Source organism: Peromyscus leucopus, chromosome 9 (genome assembly GCF_004664715.2).
Source record: "Peromyscus leucopus breed LL Stock chromosome 9, UCI_PerLeu_2.1, whole genome shotgun sequence".
NCBI lineage: Eukaryota > Metazoa > Chordata > Mammalia > Rodentia > Cricetidae > Peromyscus > Peromyscus leucopus.
In genome coordinates, this window is record NC_051070.1 from 56970631 (window position 1) to 56988840 (window position 18210).

Consider the following 18210-nt stretch of genomic DNA (forward strand, 5'->3'; position numbering starts at 1 on the left):
TACGCAACGAGCATCTCCCCATCAGGAGAGCCCATCTGAGGGCTTGGAATGGAGGGAGGAGAGGCTGCAGGCTGCGTTCACTGGAGGGAGGAAGAGCCAAGACCTGAATTGGTGACTGAGTGCGGACTCGTGGGAACTGATAGCAGGGTGTCCAGGTGAGGTCTTTGGGAAGCAGGCTTCCCCTAGGTCTGTCAAGGAGCCGTGTGTGGGCTTCAGACAGAGAGCACCCTAAGACAGCGAAGCTTACCCTGCTCTGCTTCCTGCCTTGGTCTCTATATCTGTTAGCAATCTGGGTTGCTATTGCTACTAGCTTCTGAGGTCTGGCTCCTCAGGGACTGAACGATGTTCTGAGAGGCCTGATCCCCTGGGCTCCTATGCCGTGGAGGGTCTTGTAGTGTTCCAAATGCAAGAACGTGCTGCACAGAACAGCTCAGAGCAGGTTAGCCACCTGATGGGACTGAGGGAAGGGTGGAAAAGAAAGCTCCCTGAAGATGTGACGTTACACAGCAGTCCTGGAGCCCAGAGCAACCCTGTTCATCTCTTTCCACTGCTCAGAGTAAACAAACGGTCCAGGTGCTGAGTTCTATCCCCCAGCATGGGGCTGGGCTGGAGAGAATGTGAAAGCCGAGACCCTGCCCTGAAGGACGTAATCTATGCAAAGCGTGCTGACAGAGGAGGGACTCGGGACCAGGGCCTGTGAGTGAGAAGAGGGGTACCAACCATGCAGATTGCCTTCTTTGTGTGTCCCCTGATGATCTGAAAGTGGCCCTGACCCCTGGCAACAATTACTGGACCTCTTTGCAGCCCAGAACAGTGAGACATGCTACTGAGGGCAGCCTGGGGGCTCAAAGGAGCTTTCAGATGAACAATGGGCCAGCCACCTCCACCCAGTTCCATGCCATCCCTCTGCCCCAAGCATCCACCAGGACATCTAGATGAGTGGTTCTCAACCTTCCTAATGCTGCGACCCTTTAATATAGTTCCTTATGTTGTGGTGACCCCCTCTACAACCATAAAATTGTTTCATTGCTACTTCATAACTGTAATTTTGTTATTGTTAGGAATCATAATATAAACACCTGATATGCAGAATATCTGATAAGTAAAAGGGGTCAAGACCTTCAGGTTGAGAACTCTTGTGCCTCACTCCTTCTGGAAATAGCCTTGTGCCACTGATATTACCTCACAAAACACACAGAGACAGGTTCCGAGAAGACGCTGAACTTCATCCTCAGTCCGGATTAAAGATACCCCAACCTGCCTTCCCAGGCTCCCCGTCCCAAGTTGTTCTCTCTGACGCTGAATCCAAAGTGCTGTTCAGAGCTCTCCCGCACCAGGTGCTCCCTTTGTCCCCAAGTCCCCATCTTTGGGGCGCTGTTCTATTTCTCTTTGCCCTGGTCTGACCCCTCTATCCCTTTGTTCGATGCTTTGGTTCATATACAGTTCCTATCGCTCTTTCAGGAATATCTTGTCCTCCCTCAAGTCACTGCCATATCGTCACCTTCCGCAGAGGAAATGCCTTCACCCTTTCTCAGCATCCCCAAACAGGGATCGTGTTGAGTGGTCTCAGCACCTGGCACAACAATGTCACTGTGAGCTGTTCCAAAGAGGATCTGAAGTCCAGACTAGTTGGGGAGCCTCATAGGAACATAGCAGACAGATGGTATTGACCCAAAAGAACATGCTAGAGATGGCTCCAGTTAGAGAAGACCAGAAGATGGTTGTCAAGGCCACCTTGGAGCCAACATAGAGGACATAAAATCAGATCATTCCAGCCAAGAATGGAGGAAGGAAGAGCCCAATGGTCCCCAGGAAGCAGACGATAATGAACAGCCAGAGGAATATCCGATCTACCACCATGGCCACATACTTCCAGTCTTCCTTCACCTGAAATTAGAATCAGGCTTATGGTAACAAAAGCCAGGCTTTGGGAAGAAGTGTCCTTCCCATGCCCAGCCCCATGGAGGCAGCAGTCACCAGCCACACTGAAGGCTTGGGAAGCTGAGGTTACCCCAGGCATAGAGATGGGTGTAGGGAGAAAGCAGGCTTAGCTCAGGGCTGACGCATCCCTGGGAGTCCCATTCTATCTTTTGCTATGTCCACGTGCTCCCAAGTGTAGGAGTCCAGAGGGATACAAGAAGGTGCGAGGGCCACCAAGAGGGTTTGGGCCCTCCAAATCAGAAGAATTTAAATGCAACTCACAGCAGCTCTGTAGCTGCCACATGCTGTGCTACCTCCCCATCCACCTGCAGGGGGCAGAAAGAGGCAGTTTGTAGCCCAGGGTAGGTCAGCGTGGAAGAGCTGGGTCTCTGCGGCTCTTCCACTCATAGCAGAGGATCTAAATTCTTCGACATTTACAAGTGAGTGATAATGTTCTCATCGACTCAATCAGGTCACCCCACAGTGACCTCAGGCCTTTCATCCCTCCCTTGGTTGGTAAGGGGATAAAGCAGGTTCTGAACACTAAGTACTATGAGCAGCCTTGGAAAGGAGAGCCCACCCTCATTCAGCCCACCCTCAGTCCAATGCTGTTCAGAGTCTGCGGGGCTTACGAGTGAATAGGGAAAGGTCACACAATGCTCAGAGTCCAGATGGAGGAGTTCTTCTGACACAGGGGAGTGTGGAGACCAGTGACACACTGAGGCCACTTATACTTGGCCTCCGTCTCTGTAGACAGCATTCCCTCACTCCTTTGCTTGCCCCTACCTCCTCGCGAGAAAAGCTGGCCAGCAAGAGCCATGCAGAGGGAGACCAGCATCTGAGCGCCGAAGCCTCTAACCACCCTCTCCCATTAGGTGGAGCAGAGGGTGACAGGCCCTGTGGTATTCTGCCATCAGCCAGGAAGTGACCAAATAACCTCCAGCTAGAGTGCCTCTCTTGTGATAGGGTCCTGACTCCACAGACATGATTGAGAGACACTGGTCCTTACAGGAAGGGAAGGGTTATCCAAGCTGACGCCCTGGGGTGGCCGTGTTCCCTACTAAGCTGGCAGAATCACCCACGGAGGGACCCCTCCCTCAGCCCAACTCACCGAAGAGTCAGCATCCTCAGACCTCAGGTGGTCAGCAATGTAGTGAACGTCTTCTAGTGCCTTCTGTATCTGAGGTGACAGCATGATCTCGCTATCCTGTGATGGAGCCTTGGCCTCAGGCCCCAGGGTCCTCAGATGCAGGTTGCCATGGCCATAGAGGACACCCACAGGGGAGTCTGGGAGACCTCCACACATACATATATCTTCCTCCTCCTCCTCTTCCTCTGTCTCCTCCCTTTCTTCAGCATCTGTGTTGGTCTCCAGCCAGTGATAAGTAGGACTGAGCTTCAGACCCGGAGAGTCACGGAGCTCCACAGGTGGCAGGGGCCGGTTCATCATCAGCCAGCGGGGCACCCGGCCTAGCAGGGCCACCCTCACCCACGTGGGCATGTTGTGGGTGCTGGGGGAGCGGTGGTGTACATTGAGCACGAAGACCGTGATGACGATGGAGAGGGTGACGAAGATCATGGTGAAGAGCAGGTACTCGCCGATGAGTGGGATGACCAGCGAGGTGGATGGGATGATCTCTGTGATGAGGAGCAGGAAGACGGTGAGCGAGAGCAGCACCGAGATGCAGAGCGTGATCTTCTCTCCGCACTCGGAGGGCAGGTAGAAGACCAGCACGGTGAGGCAGGAGATGAGCAGGCACGGGATGATGAGGTTGATGGTGTAGAAGAGCGGCAGCCGGCGGATAACGAAGTAGTAGGTGACGTCGGGGTAGATCTCCACACAGCAGTCGTACTTCTTGCTGTTATAGGTCCCGGTGGCGTTGATAATGGCCCACTCGCCGCTTTCCCAGTAGCCCTTCAGGTCGACCGTCTGCTCCATCTGCTCCAGGTCGATCTTGGCCTTATCGTAGGTCCAGGAGCCAAACTTCATCTTACAGTTCTGCTGGTCGAAGGGGAAGAAGGTCACGTCGATGCTGCAGGAGCTCTTGTAGATGGCCGGGGGCACCCAGTGCACGGTGCCCGTGAAGAAGACGTGGGCCTTGGTCATGTGGGTCACTGCAAACTCCCCGTCTGCACTAGGGAGAGGAGATAAGCTGGGGGTCCTGCATACCTGCTTCCTCCCGGAAACCGGTAGCAGGGCAACTGGGTAAACCAAGTCAGCCATTGGTTGGCTAAGCAGGGCTGTTCACGAGTTGTGTGAATCTCTGCTACAGACAAATGGATCCTGAGTTGTCTTTTCAAATACCATGGTTTTATTTAATTGCAGAAGTTAAAAAAAAATTTAAAGAACTTAACAATAACCATTATTGCTGTTTCGCCATTATGCGTACATATCTGCCTGTCATAAAGACTGTACTTCAATTTTACATATTTTGAATCATGGGACATTTCTAGTCTGATCCCCTATTTTATCCATTTAGCAGGTTGAAGTTTTTTGTTTTTTGTTTTTTTTTTTTTTGCGCCCGCACATGTGTGCGCACAGGGCGGCAGCGGGGGGTGGGGTGGGGTGGGGAGTGGGGGTGGGGTGGGGGGGTTCTCACTAAGTAGCTGGTGACTAAGGCTGGTCCACAATTTGCTGACTGGATTTGAACTTGTGATCTTCCTGCCTCCATATCCTGTATTCTGGGATTACAGGTGTGCTCCCCCCACACCTGACTAGGAAAATGTTTTTTGAATGTTCTCCCTTGCTAGCGAGTGGGAAGTCAGCTTCAGAAGGAGGGGATCGTGGCTCTTGCACCCAGATCTTTTGTTTCTTTCCGGAGACCTAACATTTTGGCTGGTGGGGAAACTCCTTGCAACCTGTGCATTCAGCACAGTATTGGGGGCCAGTTTCATCTACGAGGGCCTGTACCTGTGTGGTGAAAGATGTGACCCCTGCCCCTGGGGAACTACATGGAAATGAGACGGATTCACATGACATCATCATACCATGGGGCATTTGGAATGCTCCTGGGGGGACTGACTTCTGTCTGGGCTGAACAGGGCTGCTGTGAAGGCTCTCGTTTAACAAGACCTCGACTTGTCAATGGCAGTAGGATTTAGCTGGGACGTGAGACAAGGGCATAAAGCAGAGGGGCTTGCGGAAGGGACTGGCAGGCAGGACTGGAGTCTCAGTCCCCCCGGGTGGGAGTCTAGTCTAGTCTTTAAACTCCTTCCCGAATTCCTACGTTAAACCCAAACCTACGTTAAACCCAGTCATGATCGTTTTGGCCATTTTACCACTAGATGGCAATAGGCTCCCATTGGGGGCAAGAGACCATGTGATTGCGTCGACCTTTTGCCTATTAACCCGGAGGAGTGTATGTGGGGCACACGCTTTAAATGCCTGCCGCAGTTTGGACTGACCTTCGTTCTATCAGAAGGACCTATGTTGCAATCAGGGATCAGTGACCAACCCCTTACTGGCAATCTTAAAACTCAGATGTGTCTGCCTCTGGGACTTTGCTCCTGATCTCCATCACACAGAAGCAGAAACTGGAAGGATCCTAGGTGCCAGCTCAGGGCACAAAGATGGGGTATGACGCCTGACGCAGAGGCAAACAGCAGCTGCTTGAGGGTTAGACTGTCGGGGGTTGATTATACTATCCAAAATTATGTGACCCCACCCACCCACCCAGAACCTTCTATGCCTATTCTTATCTCAAGAAAGTAGTGGTGTCCCCCAGAGACCTGCTTTACAAAGTGATCAGCAGGAGACACCGCCATCATTTAAGCGTTAACGTCTGGGCTTCTCAGTGAAGCCTTACCCAAGCAAAAAACAAAGTTTTAGTTTCTTTCATGAGAAATTGTGTGTGTGTGTGTGTGTGTGTGTGTGTGTGTGTGTGTGTGTGTGTGTTATGTGCATGTGTGGGTGCTGGTGCACATGTATGTGTGTATGTGTGCAGTATGCACTCAAGTAGGGGGTGCTGGTGCATATTTGAGTGGATGGGCCTGAGGTTGATGTCAAGTGTCTTTCCTTCTTTCCTTGATCACACTCCATCCTTTTTTGTTTTGTTTTGTTTTGTTGTTGTTGTTCTTGTTGTTGTTTTGAGACAGGGGTTCTCTGTATAACTCTGACACTATCTTGGAACTCCCTCTGTAGACCAGACTGGCCTTGAACTCAGAGATCTGCCTGCCTCTGCCTCCTGAGTGCTGGGATTAAAGGTGTGTGTCACCACTACCCAGCCCATTTTATTTCTTGACACAGGATCTTAAGGATCTTAGGCTATCCATTTTGGCTAAACTGACTGGCCAGTGAGCTTCTAGGATCCACTTGTCTCCCCTGCCCCCAGTGCTAAAGTCTCTCTCTGTCTCTCTGTCTCTCTCTCTGTCTCTCTCTGTTCTGTCTCTGTCTGTCTGTCTCTCTCTCTCTGTCTCTCTCTGTTCTGTCTGTCTCTCTGTGTCTCTGTCTCTCTCTGTGTGTCTCTCTGTCTCTCTCTCTCTGTCTCTCTTTCTCTCTCTCTCTCTGACACACACACACACATACCACCACCACTACCCACACACATTCCCAGCTTTCAAGTGGCTGCTGAGGATTCAAACTCAGATCTTGCTTCCACAGCAAGGGCTGTTACTCCCTGAGCCATCTCCCGACTCCTGGGATATATTTGAATTAACAGATGGCTTCTTACTTGTTGTAGAGGACAATGTCTGGGATCCAGATCATCTCTGAAGGGACCCGGAGGGAGGTGATGTTGCCAAACTCAGCTGGGTCCCAGCGCAGTTTGTAGTCATTCCACTCCTGCTCAGGAGAGTGATCAGTCATATCAGGGCACTGCTGCATGGGGAACCCCAAAATGCTCTGAGATAAGCTGTGGGACTCAGAAGTCCCCAAGTCCCTCCCCTAGCCCTACAGAATTAGAAGGGGCCATGATGCGAGAAAAAGGCTCTGACATGGGTACCATCTCTGATTACCAACCTGTTTGGCTCTGATGTCATTAGTAACCAAAATCCTGGGATGCCAGCACCGGCACACACCACTCTAGCCCTGCCTCTGGCCCTTGTTCTGACACTCGAATGTGTTGTGCATCACTCATTTTCAATGTAGGGCCTGCCAGAGCTGGACAGTGAAGCCAGGAGCTGTGACCTTCAAACTATGCTCTGGAGACCCCCCCCTATCCAGGGGTCCTGTCAGAAAGAGAATGCTCTAGGTCCCACACCACAGCAGGCCCAAGTGGGCTTTAAAACCAGATTTGGTTTGTTTTGTTGTTGTTTGTTTTGTTTAATGGGGTTTTATGTAGCCAAGTTGCCTCCAACTTGCTATCACAGTAAAATGACCTTGAACTTCAGCTCCTCGGCCTCCACCTCCCCAGCACTGGGATTGCATGCATGAGCTACCACACCCAACTTATGTGGTACCGGGGAACTGAACCCAGGGCTTCCCAGGCAGGCACTGTACCAAACTAGGCTATACCCTTCAGTCCCCAAAACAGAGTTCTGACTCTCTGTCGAGGTCATCTTTCAGGATTTCAGGTTCAGACAACATTTGGGGACACTGACACCAAATGGGGACATCTGAATGTCATAGACATGATAGATGAGTTGTCCACTTTACAGATGGGGAAAGTGAGGCTCCCAGAGGGTTAATAACTCTCCAGCATCTCAGGCTCATCTCAGGCAGCTGTGGAGGGCCTGGCTCCATCACAGTGTTCTTTCCTCTACTCCTACACAGGTGACCAGGATAATCGTGGTGACCCAGGTTCTAGATCTGCCCCCTTTCATGACATGACTGTATGCCTTTCAAGGCTTCTTCCTTACTCCAGTTCTCATTGGTTCATCTGTAGAGATGGGGCTCAGAACCTCCAATGACTCAGGGGTGAACAGTGTCAAAAGCAATTGTCTCAGAGCAACCTCTGACCCAAGTGTCTAACTTAGAAGTAGCTATCACACAGCCAGACACCCTCCAGGACCCAGTGAGTCGGGGATTATGCACAAGCCAGCCCCAGCGAGCAGGAGATCTGTTTGAATAACTCAGAGATGCTATCATTGGTCCTTGTGGCTTTCTGCATGCTAGCCTCTGAGACAGGACCAGCCAGGTACCCATGGGGCCAGAGTAATAAGCTGAGGGAAAGGGCTAGCTTCCCGTCCCATGGTCTTCTGTCATCCCCACTTGAACTCCTTGGGTTTAGCTGGGCAGACAGGAGGGGTAAGGTAAGATTCCCACTCTGCTCAGGCCTCAGTCCCCGAGCCTGCCCAACCGCAGCCCACCCCAGAGCTCCACACACTCTTCAGTTCTCTTTCCGTGGAGAGATGCTATCTTTGTCTCCTCCTGTCTCCAGCTCATTTACTGACTGAGCCTGTAGAATCCCATCGGATTGAGGCTGGACCACTTCAGGTCCATACATGACCATCAGCTTCTACTTTCTGTCTCTTGGGACCTTCACTATGGGAGGCTTGAACCACCAACTGAGAATCCATTAACTCTCCTGTCAGAAACACTAGGGAAGGAACCTGAGGGTGTGCATGGAAGGAGCTAGGAGCCCAGCCTTTCAGAATCCTTCAGAGCTTTCCAAACACCCCTCTACGGGCCGGGCATGTAAGGGAAACCATTTTAGAGAACAACAGACTAACCACAACTGGCCAGGTGCCACCAAGTACCTTGGTCACCATTCAAAGCAGAGACAGTCCTCTGAGTACCAGGTCACAAATGCATGTGCAGTGGTAAATGGGTCGCTGCTTTATGCCTGTGAGCTCTGACTTCCTTTGTCAGGCAGAACAGGCTCTGAGCCACTCATAGAAGGAGATGAGTCCTGGAGCTGGGCACATCTGGGTGCCCCCTTGGTCTGTGAGGTAGTGGGCAATGATTCAGTAAGCTGTCCTGTGAGCTATCCTGCAGGACCTGGGGCTATGAAATGCTTGCTTCAAGCAGCGGGTCCTTTGGTGCTATGGGCAACAGTGAAGTAAGATCATGGCCATTCAAAAGCAGCCCCCCGAGGAGAGCAGCCCGCCTTACCTCACACCGTAAGTGACTACTGATCATGACCAGTGCATTCAGCATCTGAGGTCCTAGAAGGGGCTGGGGACTGGGGCCATGCCTGTCAGATCCTACAAAGGAAGGCTTACCTGCTTTAACCAGACATTGGTGGTCATCATTTGATTCTTCTCATCCTGGGGTAGCAGAGACAGAGAGTAACAGCAATTGGGGTGACTGACACACCAGCCCAGAAAACGGAGTGCCTAGGAGGCACTTTTGGGGCCCACTCACAGGACACCCAAGCCCAGACACTTCTCCTGACTCAGTCACTAGCACTCAGATTCCTCAGGGTCACCCAGGACATGAAGGGGGACTTTGGACATGTGTTTTAGAAAACTATCTTTTGACAACCCATGCTCTTAGGGGCTCCAAGGCTTGGGAAGGAAGGCACCATGGCAACCCAACTAGGTAGCTGTAATTTGTAGCCAGGGTGGGCTTTGAGGGTTAGTGGGAGAAGGGCTGAGCTGAATCCAGGGAGGACCATGAGAAAAATCAGGTGGGCTGCAGGGCTGATCAAGGGAGCATGGGGTGAAAAGGAAGACCCACCACATCTATAAGCTGGGCAATGGATAGTCCAAAGCGCACGATGACCACATCTGAAGTGTTGGGCACTGGCCGTGCCCAGCGATTGTAGCCTCCAAACAGGTGTTTGAACAGGCGGTCCTCAGCCTGAGTGTGCGAGCCCCGCTGGGCCAACACTGTGGGATAAGAATAAAAGAGAAAAGGAGTCCGCATGAGGCCAAGGAGGTGAGCCTGTGGTTTTCCTTCCCTCTCCCATCAAAGCAGAGGCACTCACCATCACGTAGCCTCAGCATGGGGGTACAAATAGGAAGTACATCTCAAACCCCATTGGCGAGTCTGTAGATTAATGCACACCAGCACTTAACACAGCCCCAAGGACATCATACAAGCAGCATACACTTGCGGTGCCCTTCCTGATTTCAAGTAAAGAGTCAGGGAGTGAGGGCTGCCACAAGCGAGCAAGAAAGCTCAGACCTAGAACCAAACAGGTCTCAGCCAGAACCAAAGAGCCCCAAGGGTGGCTGAGAGGGGCTTCACCCACTGCTGGGAGCTGGCTGATGGTGAGATTTTTTTTTCCTTTCCATCCACTCTTCTAACAAGCTCCTGATGCCCATGAGAACATCTTCTCCCATGTAGGGTACCACCCTGAGTTCTTATATCACCATCTCTGACCAGGTCTCATCAGTTGGGCAAAAAGCTCTGCAAAACTGTCTGCTGGAATTTATCATATCTTTCCCACTGTGATTTTGCATGATAGCATCCCCATTCTGGGGCTCCGCTGCCTGAGCAGACAATGAACTACCTTAGGAAAAAAAAAAAAAAGGCCCAGCAGCCACTGGGACAGAAAGCAGGGCAATGACCACAGCCACCATGTGTGCCCCCACATACCTGTCCCAGGCTGTGTGCTGGGTGCAAGCTTCCTTCATTCCCATAGTAACCTTGAGTGGCCCATGATGGATGCTGTTTGCATTTTGTAGACAAGAGTATTAAAAAGCTTGGGGGCATTCAAGGTACCAAGCTGCTAGTGCTAGAGAAGACAGCCCCTTGTCTTCACCCTGTGGTACTGGCCACCCAGCCAATGACCTTGAATGCCCCCTGTAGCCTTGAAGTGAGCTGGTCTTCAGGAAAGTCTACCATGGGGTCTGTGAGCACACAGGAGTAAGGCGAAGTCTGAGTAATAGTGGTGGCCCCCACTCACCTGCTGACATCGGAAGGAGACACCAGAAACAGAGACGTAGGCAGGACTGGAGAGCAGGATGGGAGGGGGCCATGGCTTCGGAGGGTCCTGGTCTCCCTTGGATCCCTAGGAGCTGGCTTCCGAGAGGTCCTGTCTCCCCCCTGCAACTGAATAAGCCAAGGGAAGGACTCTTAGGGTCAAGAGATGTGACGTGTAGTGTCTTTGTCCTTCATACTCCACGAAGGTTTGGAAGCTGAGGGAACGGCTGTCCGTGGGCCTGCCTGGAGTGCTGGGCCTTGACTGCTTTGCTTCATGGAGGAGCAGCTTTCTCCTCTCTTCCAGAGTCAATTGCTGACAAGCTAGGACACGACTGACCTTCACAGAGGAAAGCATTATATTCCTTCCATAGCGGCCTCAACTCTTCATCTATGAAGTGGGGATAACCATACTGGAAAATGGTGGTCAGCAGAAGAATGTGGCTACTAGTGACAATGACCCAAAAATGCAGGCAACCAAATGCCCATCAGCGATGAACAATGGAGCAAAGGGTGGCATATCTTAAAAATGGGATACATCAGGAGGAATCAAGCGCTCACATGGCATTTGTGATTGGTGGGATGAACTTCAAAAACTTGCTCTGGGGAAGAAGCCAGCCACACAATGCAGGAATCTGTCAGTGGGTGCATTCCAGGTCAGGTGAATCTGGAAACCTGATGAGGGGTGAGTGAGTGGAAGGGAATGGGGATGATCAACAGGCTGTCTTTGGGGGCAGGGTACGGACTTGGAGACGGTTCTGGAATGACATGGAGGTGATTGTTGCATGATTCTGCGAATATAATAAAATTGACCAAATCTTGTGCTTTACAAATGATGGATCGTATTTCAAAAGGCTGTTATTTAAAAATGTTCTTGGTTAGTAAGATGTGACCATCCTCTGTAGATGATGGGATGGTGGACATGGAACTGATGCAGAAAGGTCTTGGGGTTGAGAAAGACAGATACTCATGGTGGTTAAAAATGCCTCACATGGGAGAATTGGAGAGGAGCAGCATCCTAATCTACTAAGTTATTTTTCATAGCGTAGGGCTCAATCACATGACTACAATGGTTACTAAGTACTGCCTTTAAGAGTTTACATATTCAGGGGTTGAGGAGATGGCTAAGTTGGTAAAGTGCTTGCCTTGCAAACACAAGGACCTGAGTTCGAGCCCCAGACCTGTCTTAAAACACTGGGTGTAAGGGCCTGTACTTGTAATCCCAGCACAGGGGAGGTAGAGACAGGTGACCTCTGGGACTTCCTGGTCACCCAGCCAAACCTAGTCAGCAAGTCCTGGCCCCAGTGAGCAACCTTATCCAAATAAATAAATAAATAAATAAATAAATAAATAAATAAATAGTAAAAAATAAAAAGTGACAATGCTTGAAGAACATCTGAGGCTGTCCTTTGATCTCTAAACATATGTGCATACATGTGCACCCACACACATGTGCACCATCACACACACAGTTTATATATGCAAATGTCTATGTGGGGTACTGTGTGTGTATATGGCCTAGAGATAGAATAATGGCTCTTAGCACAGACACGAGGTTTCCTTTTGACAGTGATGAGAATGTACTGGGACATTCCAGAATGTTTTGGAATGGTGATAGGTGTATTAATGTTCTTAAAGCCCTGAATGCCCCTAATAGTTAATTTTATATTGTGTGTTCTTAACCATGGCTTCAGAAAACATGAGTAAGAGAGTGCTTTAAACATAGAAGCAGCCATATCCATGCAGGAATAGGAATCCCAATCGTTACCAATGGAGCTGTGAAGCTACCGTTCTCTGGCCCTCATGCTCTGGTCTGTCCTGTCCCCATCCCAAAAAACCAGCCGAGAGGCTAGCATCATCAGCAAGCTGCTGTCTCTCCCCCACATGGTGGTCACCCTGCATTGTGCTCCTGCCCCCATCCAGAGTCTGCAAACATGGTTTTGAGTCCTGGTCATGTCCCTAACACCACTGGCGGTTCAGCTTATCTGTAGGACAAGCTGTAACCTCCCAGATACAGGTCCACAGTCCAGTGGGGTCATAGGTGTCCATATGTGAACTCTCAACACTGAAGAGAAGGGCCTGGCATTTGGGCTGCTGCTGAAGGGTGAATGCCCTGTGACCCAGTGGCAGTACAAAGTGACTGTGCCAAGTAGGGGAAGAGTGAGCAGGTGAGCATCAATATGCTGCAGTTTGGGGGAAATACTTACTACGATAATTGAGATCTCCAGGGTGTATCTTGGGAGTAAGCTCTTTCTGCGTCGATTTTCACCAAAGGTCTCAATTCAGAAACTCATTGAAAAATTGAGATTTTTGGCCCCTGACCCACAGGCCCCTCCCCCACCACATCCATCACCTTCACCCAGTCAGATTCTGCAGTCTTCCTCCAGGGTCTAGCCCACAATCGAGGTCCTCACACCTCATCAAGGAAACTTCTCTTGGAGGCATAGAGAGACCATCTGGTCCCAGCTGACTCATTTGTAACTATCTCCTGCACCTAATGCTCCAGATCATTGTGAAATCCGGTGGGAAGATTGTATGAGCCATAGAAATGGGTTTGTGGTGAGATCGAGTCTCCTAGAAACGTCAGAAGCTACACCCACGAAGTCTCATCAACATGGCTACCTAACCATGAGCTGAACAAGGACGACTACAATAGACATGCTAACATGGATGGGCAAGGCTCATGAAGCCTCAGCCCTACCCAAAGAACTATGGACAAGTAAGGAATGTTGAGAGCTGGAGAAATAGTCTCCCCAGGGACGAGCACACCGATTAGTTATCTAATGCCAAACGGCCAGCCCTTATACATATGAGCAGGATTATACAGACTGAGTAGGTTTTATTATTGTATGTAGGAATGTATATATGTCAACAAGTTTTTTTAAAAAAGAGGCCATGCATTTGAAAAAGAGCAAGGGGCAGAGGTGCAGGGGATGGTTTGGAGTGAGAAATGCAAAAGAAAGCAGAAATGATGTGATCACATTATGATCTTGAAAAAAATACTTGAAACATTTTGACGTTTTCGTTTATCCCCTGTTCCCTTGGGAGGACACTGCCCCGGTCACTGGTTACGGTTATGCCATGCTATGCTGCCCACAGCATGACCACGCCTTTCCCGGCTCTGTTCTTGTTCCCGTAGAGGGGCCTGGCTTAGTCCTAAGCCCTCCTCAAATGTCCCAGGGAGCAGGTAGAAAAGGCTAGCGATTTCCCAAAGGTGTCAGCTCTGGCAGACTCTTCTAGAACAGCACCCCAACAAGGAAGCAGCAGGAAGACCTGCCATGGGAAGCAGTCCTCATACATGGCACCATCCTCAGCCACCTCTGGAGTGCTGGGCCTGCTTCCCCAAGCCCAGCTCCTTCACCCCCAGGAAGAGTGATCAGGGCCAGCATGCTCTTTCATCTCTTCATCTTTCTTTCTCCTGTGTGCCTGGCGTCACCTGTTGTCTTCCAGGTGCCAGGGTTAGAGGCGTTGAGAACTAATTGACACTTTTCCACATTTTCCAAATTCTCTACCTTAAGCATAATATTAAAATGTCTTTCTTAGTACGGAACAAAACCCATCGTGTGTTGTATGTCATCCTCCTGCCTCGAGGGTGTGGCTTCACTCAAAAGTCACATAGACCTTAGATTCCTGTCTGTCATCTGAATGGATATAAGCGATCTGAGTGAATTGTGTGATGGAAGGAATAACCCACATCCCCAAGAGACATAATAGAGAAAACATTGTCTGTGCAGACAGTGGAAGACTATATAGCCTTAAAAAAAAGGAAGGTCCTGCCTGACCTTGGTTGTGACAAAGGCAGACCTTGAGTTACTAACTGAAATAAGATGGATGCAAAGAGACAGACACTGTATAACTCCACTTCCAGGAGGACACACCTGGAGTCATCAGATTCCCAGAGACAGAAGTAGAGTGTGTGGGGGTGGGGAGCAGAGTGTCAATGATTCTGGAGACAGAGGTGACGGCAGGACACCATGTTGCTGTACTTGCTGTCGATGGGCTGAGGGCATGGTTCACCGTGTTACCTGTGTTTTATCACAGTAGTGACAGTCCGTCTGGGTCCATCTGTAATCTCACCAGGTTTACGACATCTGAACTCTCGCGTGCCACCCAAACTGGGCCAAAGGTGGCAGGGGCTCCAAGAAGAGTGGAATCCTGCTGTGCACTCCCTCCTTGGGATGAGGACTCAGAAGCCCTGTTGTCAACCTGCGCCTGGAAATGAAGACCAAGTTCTCGGTTCATGCTGTGCCCCCTGTAAAATGTGCCTGGGGAGAATGGAGGCCAGGAGAGCGGATGGGGAAGACCAAGGCTTGCCAGTGGGGCTAGGAAATGTGAGCAGGGGAAGTATCTGCTGTCACAACCTGGTTACTTAATTTATGTGTAACGTGTGCATGTGTGCGTTCTATTGTATGGGTTTGCGTGTGTGTGTGTGTGTGTGTGTGTGTGTGTGTGTGTGTGTGTGTGTGTGTGCTAGACATATAGAGGCCCCAGGTTGACAGTGGGTGTCTTCCTCAATCAATCTCTACTTTATTTTTTGAGGTAGAGGCTCTCACTGAACCTGAAGCTTGCCAATTCCAGTCAGTCTGACTATCCAGCTCGCCGTTGGGGATGCCATCATGTCTCTGCCTCTGGAGTGCTGGGATTATAACCAGCCTCCACACCGGCCTGGCTTTCACCTGGCTTCTGAACTCCAGCCTGCACACTTGTGGGGCAGGCTCTTTATCCATCAAGGCATCTCCGCAGTTCCCTGACTACCTCTTCTTTATTCATTCCTTTCCCTACCTCACACTTTGCCAAGGCCAACAATGTGTACACTGAGAAACAGGGATGGAGAATGGTGGCACGAACTCTAATTGATCTTAATAATAAAAAGCTGGAGCCAGATGTAGGGATTAAGCGCTGAAAGATCAAAGATGTAAAGGCGCAAGCCACAGCCACTTCTTACCTGGCCAACCCCTCAGCCAAAAAAGGGACTGAGCTCCCGTATTCCTCTCTCTGCCCAGCCATAGAGACTCTCTCACCACTTCCTGTCTCCACCTCCCTAGGGCTGGAATTAAAGGTGTGTGCCTCCACCACTTGGCTCTGTTTCTCTTTTAGAGTGGCTCCATCTTGTGTAGCCCAGGTTGGCCTTGAACTCCTGATCTTCCTGCTTCTTCTTCTTCTTCCCAAGTGCTAGGATTTAAGGCGTGTGCCCCCACTGCCTGGCCTCTATGGTTAACTAGTGGCTAGCTCCACCCTCTGATCTCCAGGCAAGCTTTATTTGCTAGAACACAAACAAAATACCACCACAGAGAACAAAGTTACTTGGAAGACAGAGAGGAACCACAAGAAAGAATAATTCCAGATAACTTACCTGTCACACACACCCTGGTGTGCTACCTGATGCATTCATTTGTCCCCTGTGTGTGCTCTGAAGACATCTAGGGATGCCCCTAGTTCCTTGGGCTTCTCTTCAAGACTTAAACAGCTATCTGTTTGGGGAAGTCCTTCCTTAAGTCTGATTCTGTGCAAACACCTGAGAAAGACTTTAGCTGGGTTAAGCTGAGAGACCTGGAATATGTGGCTAGTCCTTTGTCTCTCTTGCTCTCTTTCTCTCATCCTCTCTACCCTAGGGGACTTCAAGGTCACCAGGCCTTCAAATGTACCTGCATGTGTGAGTGACTTAGGTTTCACTCCCATTGCCTTAACCAGCCAGGGGTTACATAGAGGAGCTACAGAACTCAGTTCCTGGGCCCAAAGAGATGGCTCAGTGGCTGAGGCCTGGGTTCAGTCTTCAGCACCCATGCCCATTATGCAGCTCACAATGGCCTGTGAACCTAGTTCCAGGGATCTGATACCCGCTTCTGGCTTCCACAGGCACCAGGCATGCACATGGTGAATAGACATACATGCCCAAGAAACGGTTGTGCACATAAAATGATAAATGATAAAAATTAAAAACCTCAGTTCCTTATATTCAGCATCCCATGGGCATAAAGATACACTGTTTTGTTCTTATGCTGGAAATAGGCTGGATGAGCGCTGGGAAGGACTATTCCAGAGTCTCCCTTTATGCTAGCTTCTAGAAAGTCTTCCTGAGAACAGTTTACATTGATATCCCTCAGGGTCACAAAGCACTTTGGTACCCTTGCCCTCATGAGGACTCACATCACTCCTGGGAAGGTCTAGAGGAAAAGTACTAATGTCTCCTGTGTATAATTAAAAGGCTGCCATGACTCGGGGAAGTCGACAGATTTACCCTAGTTCATAGAGCTTAAAAAATAAGATAAGACTGGGAGCAAGCTTGAACTCTCTGCTTCCAAATTATATGGTGATGGCATCAACCACATGGGTGACTATGCAAGAGCTCAGTCAATACTTGGCTGTCTTCTGGAAACACCAACACTATGACCATCATTGCCAAGCCACCGTTAAGATTAGGATCTGTGAGAGGAGAGGTGTTCATTACCAAGCTGGGATCACCTGGATCCAAAGCTCTAGAATATTCCTGTATGCAGGTCACTGACTTTCAAATGATACCAAAGACTGCAATTTCCAAGGTTACGGTCTGCATGCACCACACAGAATAAAGATCTGCTTCCTCCTATTAATGAGGCCAGGGGTGCAGGCATGCTGAAGTTGGGCTGTTTAGAGATCCAGGGAGAGATGTCTGTTCAGGGCTGTCTGGAGCACCGTGTAAATGGGATGCAATTGGCTCCAGAGGATGTGTTTGACTTGCCTCAGATTTCCACCTTTTGTAATCAGCCCACTGTGATCATTTCATTAATTTGTCACCGGAAACCAAAAGGAGAAACTGTTCCAGGTAATCAGCAGTAATTAGAGTAAGCTTCCAGCACTAGTTACAAAGATAATTTAAAGTGAGAGGCTCTGAACTGTGAGCCCCAGCATCCCTGGATTAGCAGTTCTGGGATAAGGATGACAGTGGAGTGATGTCACTATGTATCAAGTCCAGGTAAACGACGTCTATGCAAACAAACACACAAATAAAAACTGTTCGTGCGTAAAGGGCTCGGGGGTGAATGTTCCCATTGGGGTGATGCTCACCAGGGTCTAGCACATCCTCCACAGCCCCGGCACCCTTTACAGCCTTCCTCATCTACCTAAGTCCGGTTCCACTGAAGCCAGTGCGACTCGGACCCTCTTCTCTGTCCACCTTCCTACTGCAGTGCCCCTTAGCTGCTCACTCATCGGAATGCAGTCTGCCCTTTCCAGAAACACTGCTTCTTCCTTCTTCCCCCAGATATGCTTAGCTCCCCCTCCCGAGTGCCGTCCAGGAACCCCTCATGCAGCACCAGACAGGCAGTCCCAGTTCCCCACCAAAGAGATGCCCCAGATCAGAGGAAATGTTACCGATGGTTCATTTTTCCAAGTAATATCCACTCCCGTGCTCCTGAGATGGGGAGTGCACTCTGTTTCCATGGCATCACTGCTCAGTGACCTGCTCGTCACAGAAGCTCAACCTCTCAAGGTCAGCTGGAATCTTGAAGGTCGTGTACCTTCATCAGCTGATGCAGTTCCCTGTCTACCAACTCCAGCCTTGATCC

General features: G+C 50.1%; 1 protein-coding gene across 1 annotated transcript; it reads right to left on the reverse strand.

Annotated features, from left to right (window-relative positions):
• Positions 1–1042: 1042 nt before the first annotated feature.
• On the reverse strand, positions 1043–10793 carry Chrna2 (cholinergic receptor nicotinic alpha 2 subunit). Its single transcript, XM_028890030.2, has 6 exons — positions 10653–10793; positions 9479–9630; positions 9022–9066; positions 6591–6700; positions 3032–4055; positions 1043–1887 (listed from the first exon to the last, which is right to left on the reverse strand). The coding sequence occupies exons 1-6, from the start codon at positions 10723–10725 to the stop codon at positions 1762–1764; spliced, it is 1530 nt and encodes a 509-aa protein (XP_028745863.1). The 5' UTR covers positions 10726–10793; the 3' UTR covers positions 1043–1761.
• Positions 10794–18210: the final 7417 nt, after the last annotated feature.

What these genes read in the sequence shown, in the direction of transcription:
- Chrna2 (XM_028890030.2), bottom strand. Translation starts at nt 10,725, where the DNA reads ATGGCCCCCTCCCATCCTGCTCTCCAGTCCTGCCTACGTCTCTGTTTC. An exon ending in TCTCCTTCCGATGTCAGCAG is followed by an intron (nt 9,631 to 10,652) that starts GTGAGTGGGGGC and finishes CTTATCCCACAG; the next exon opens with TGTTGGCCCAGCGGGGCTCG. An exon ending in CTGAGGATGCTGACTCTTCG is followed by an intron (nt 1,888 to 3,031) that starts GTGAGTTGGGCT and finishes TTCTAATTTCAG; the next exon opens with GTGAAGGAAGACTGGAAGTA.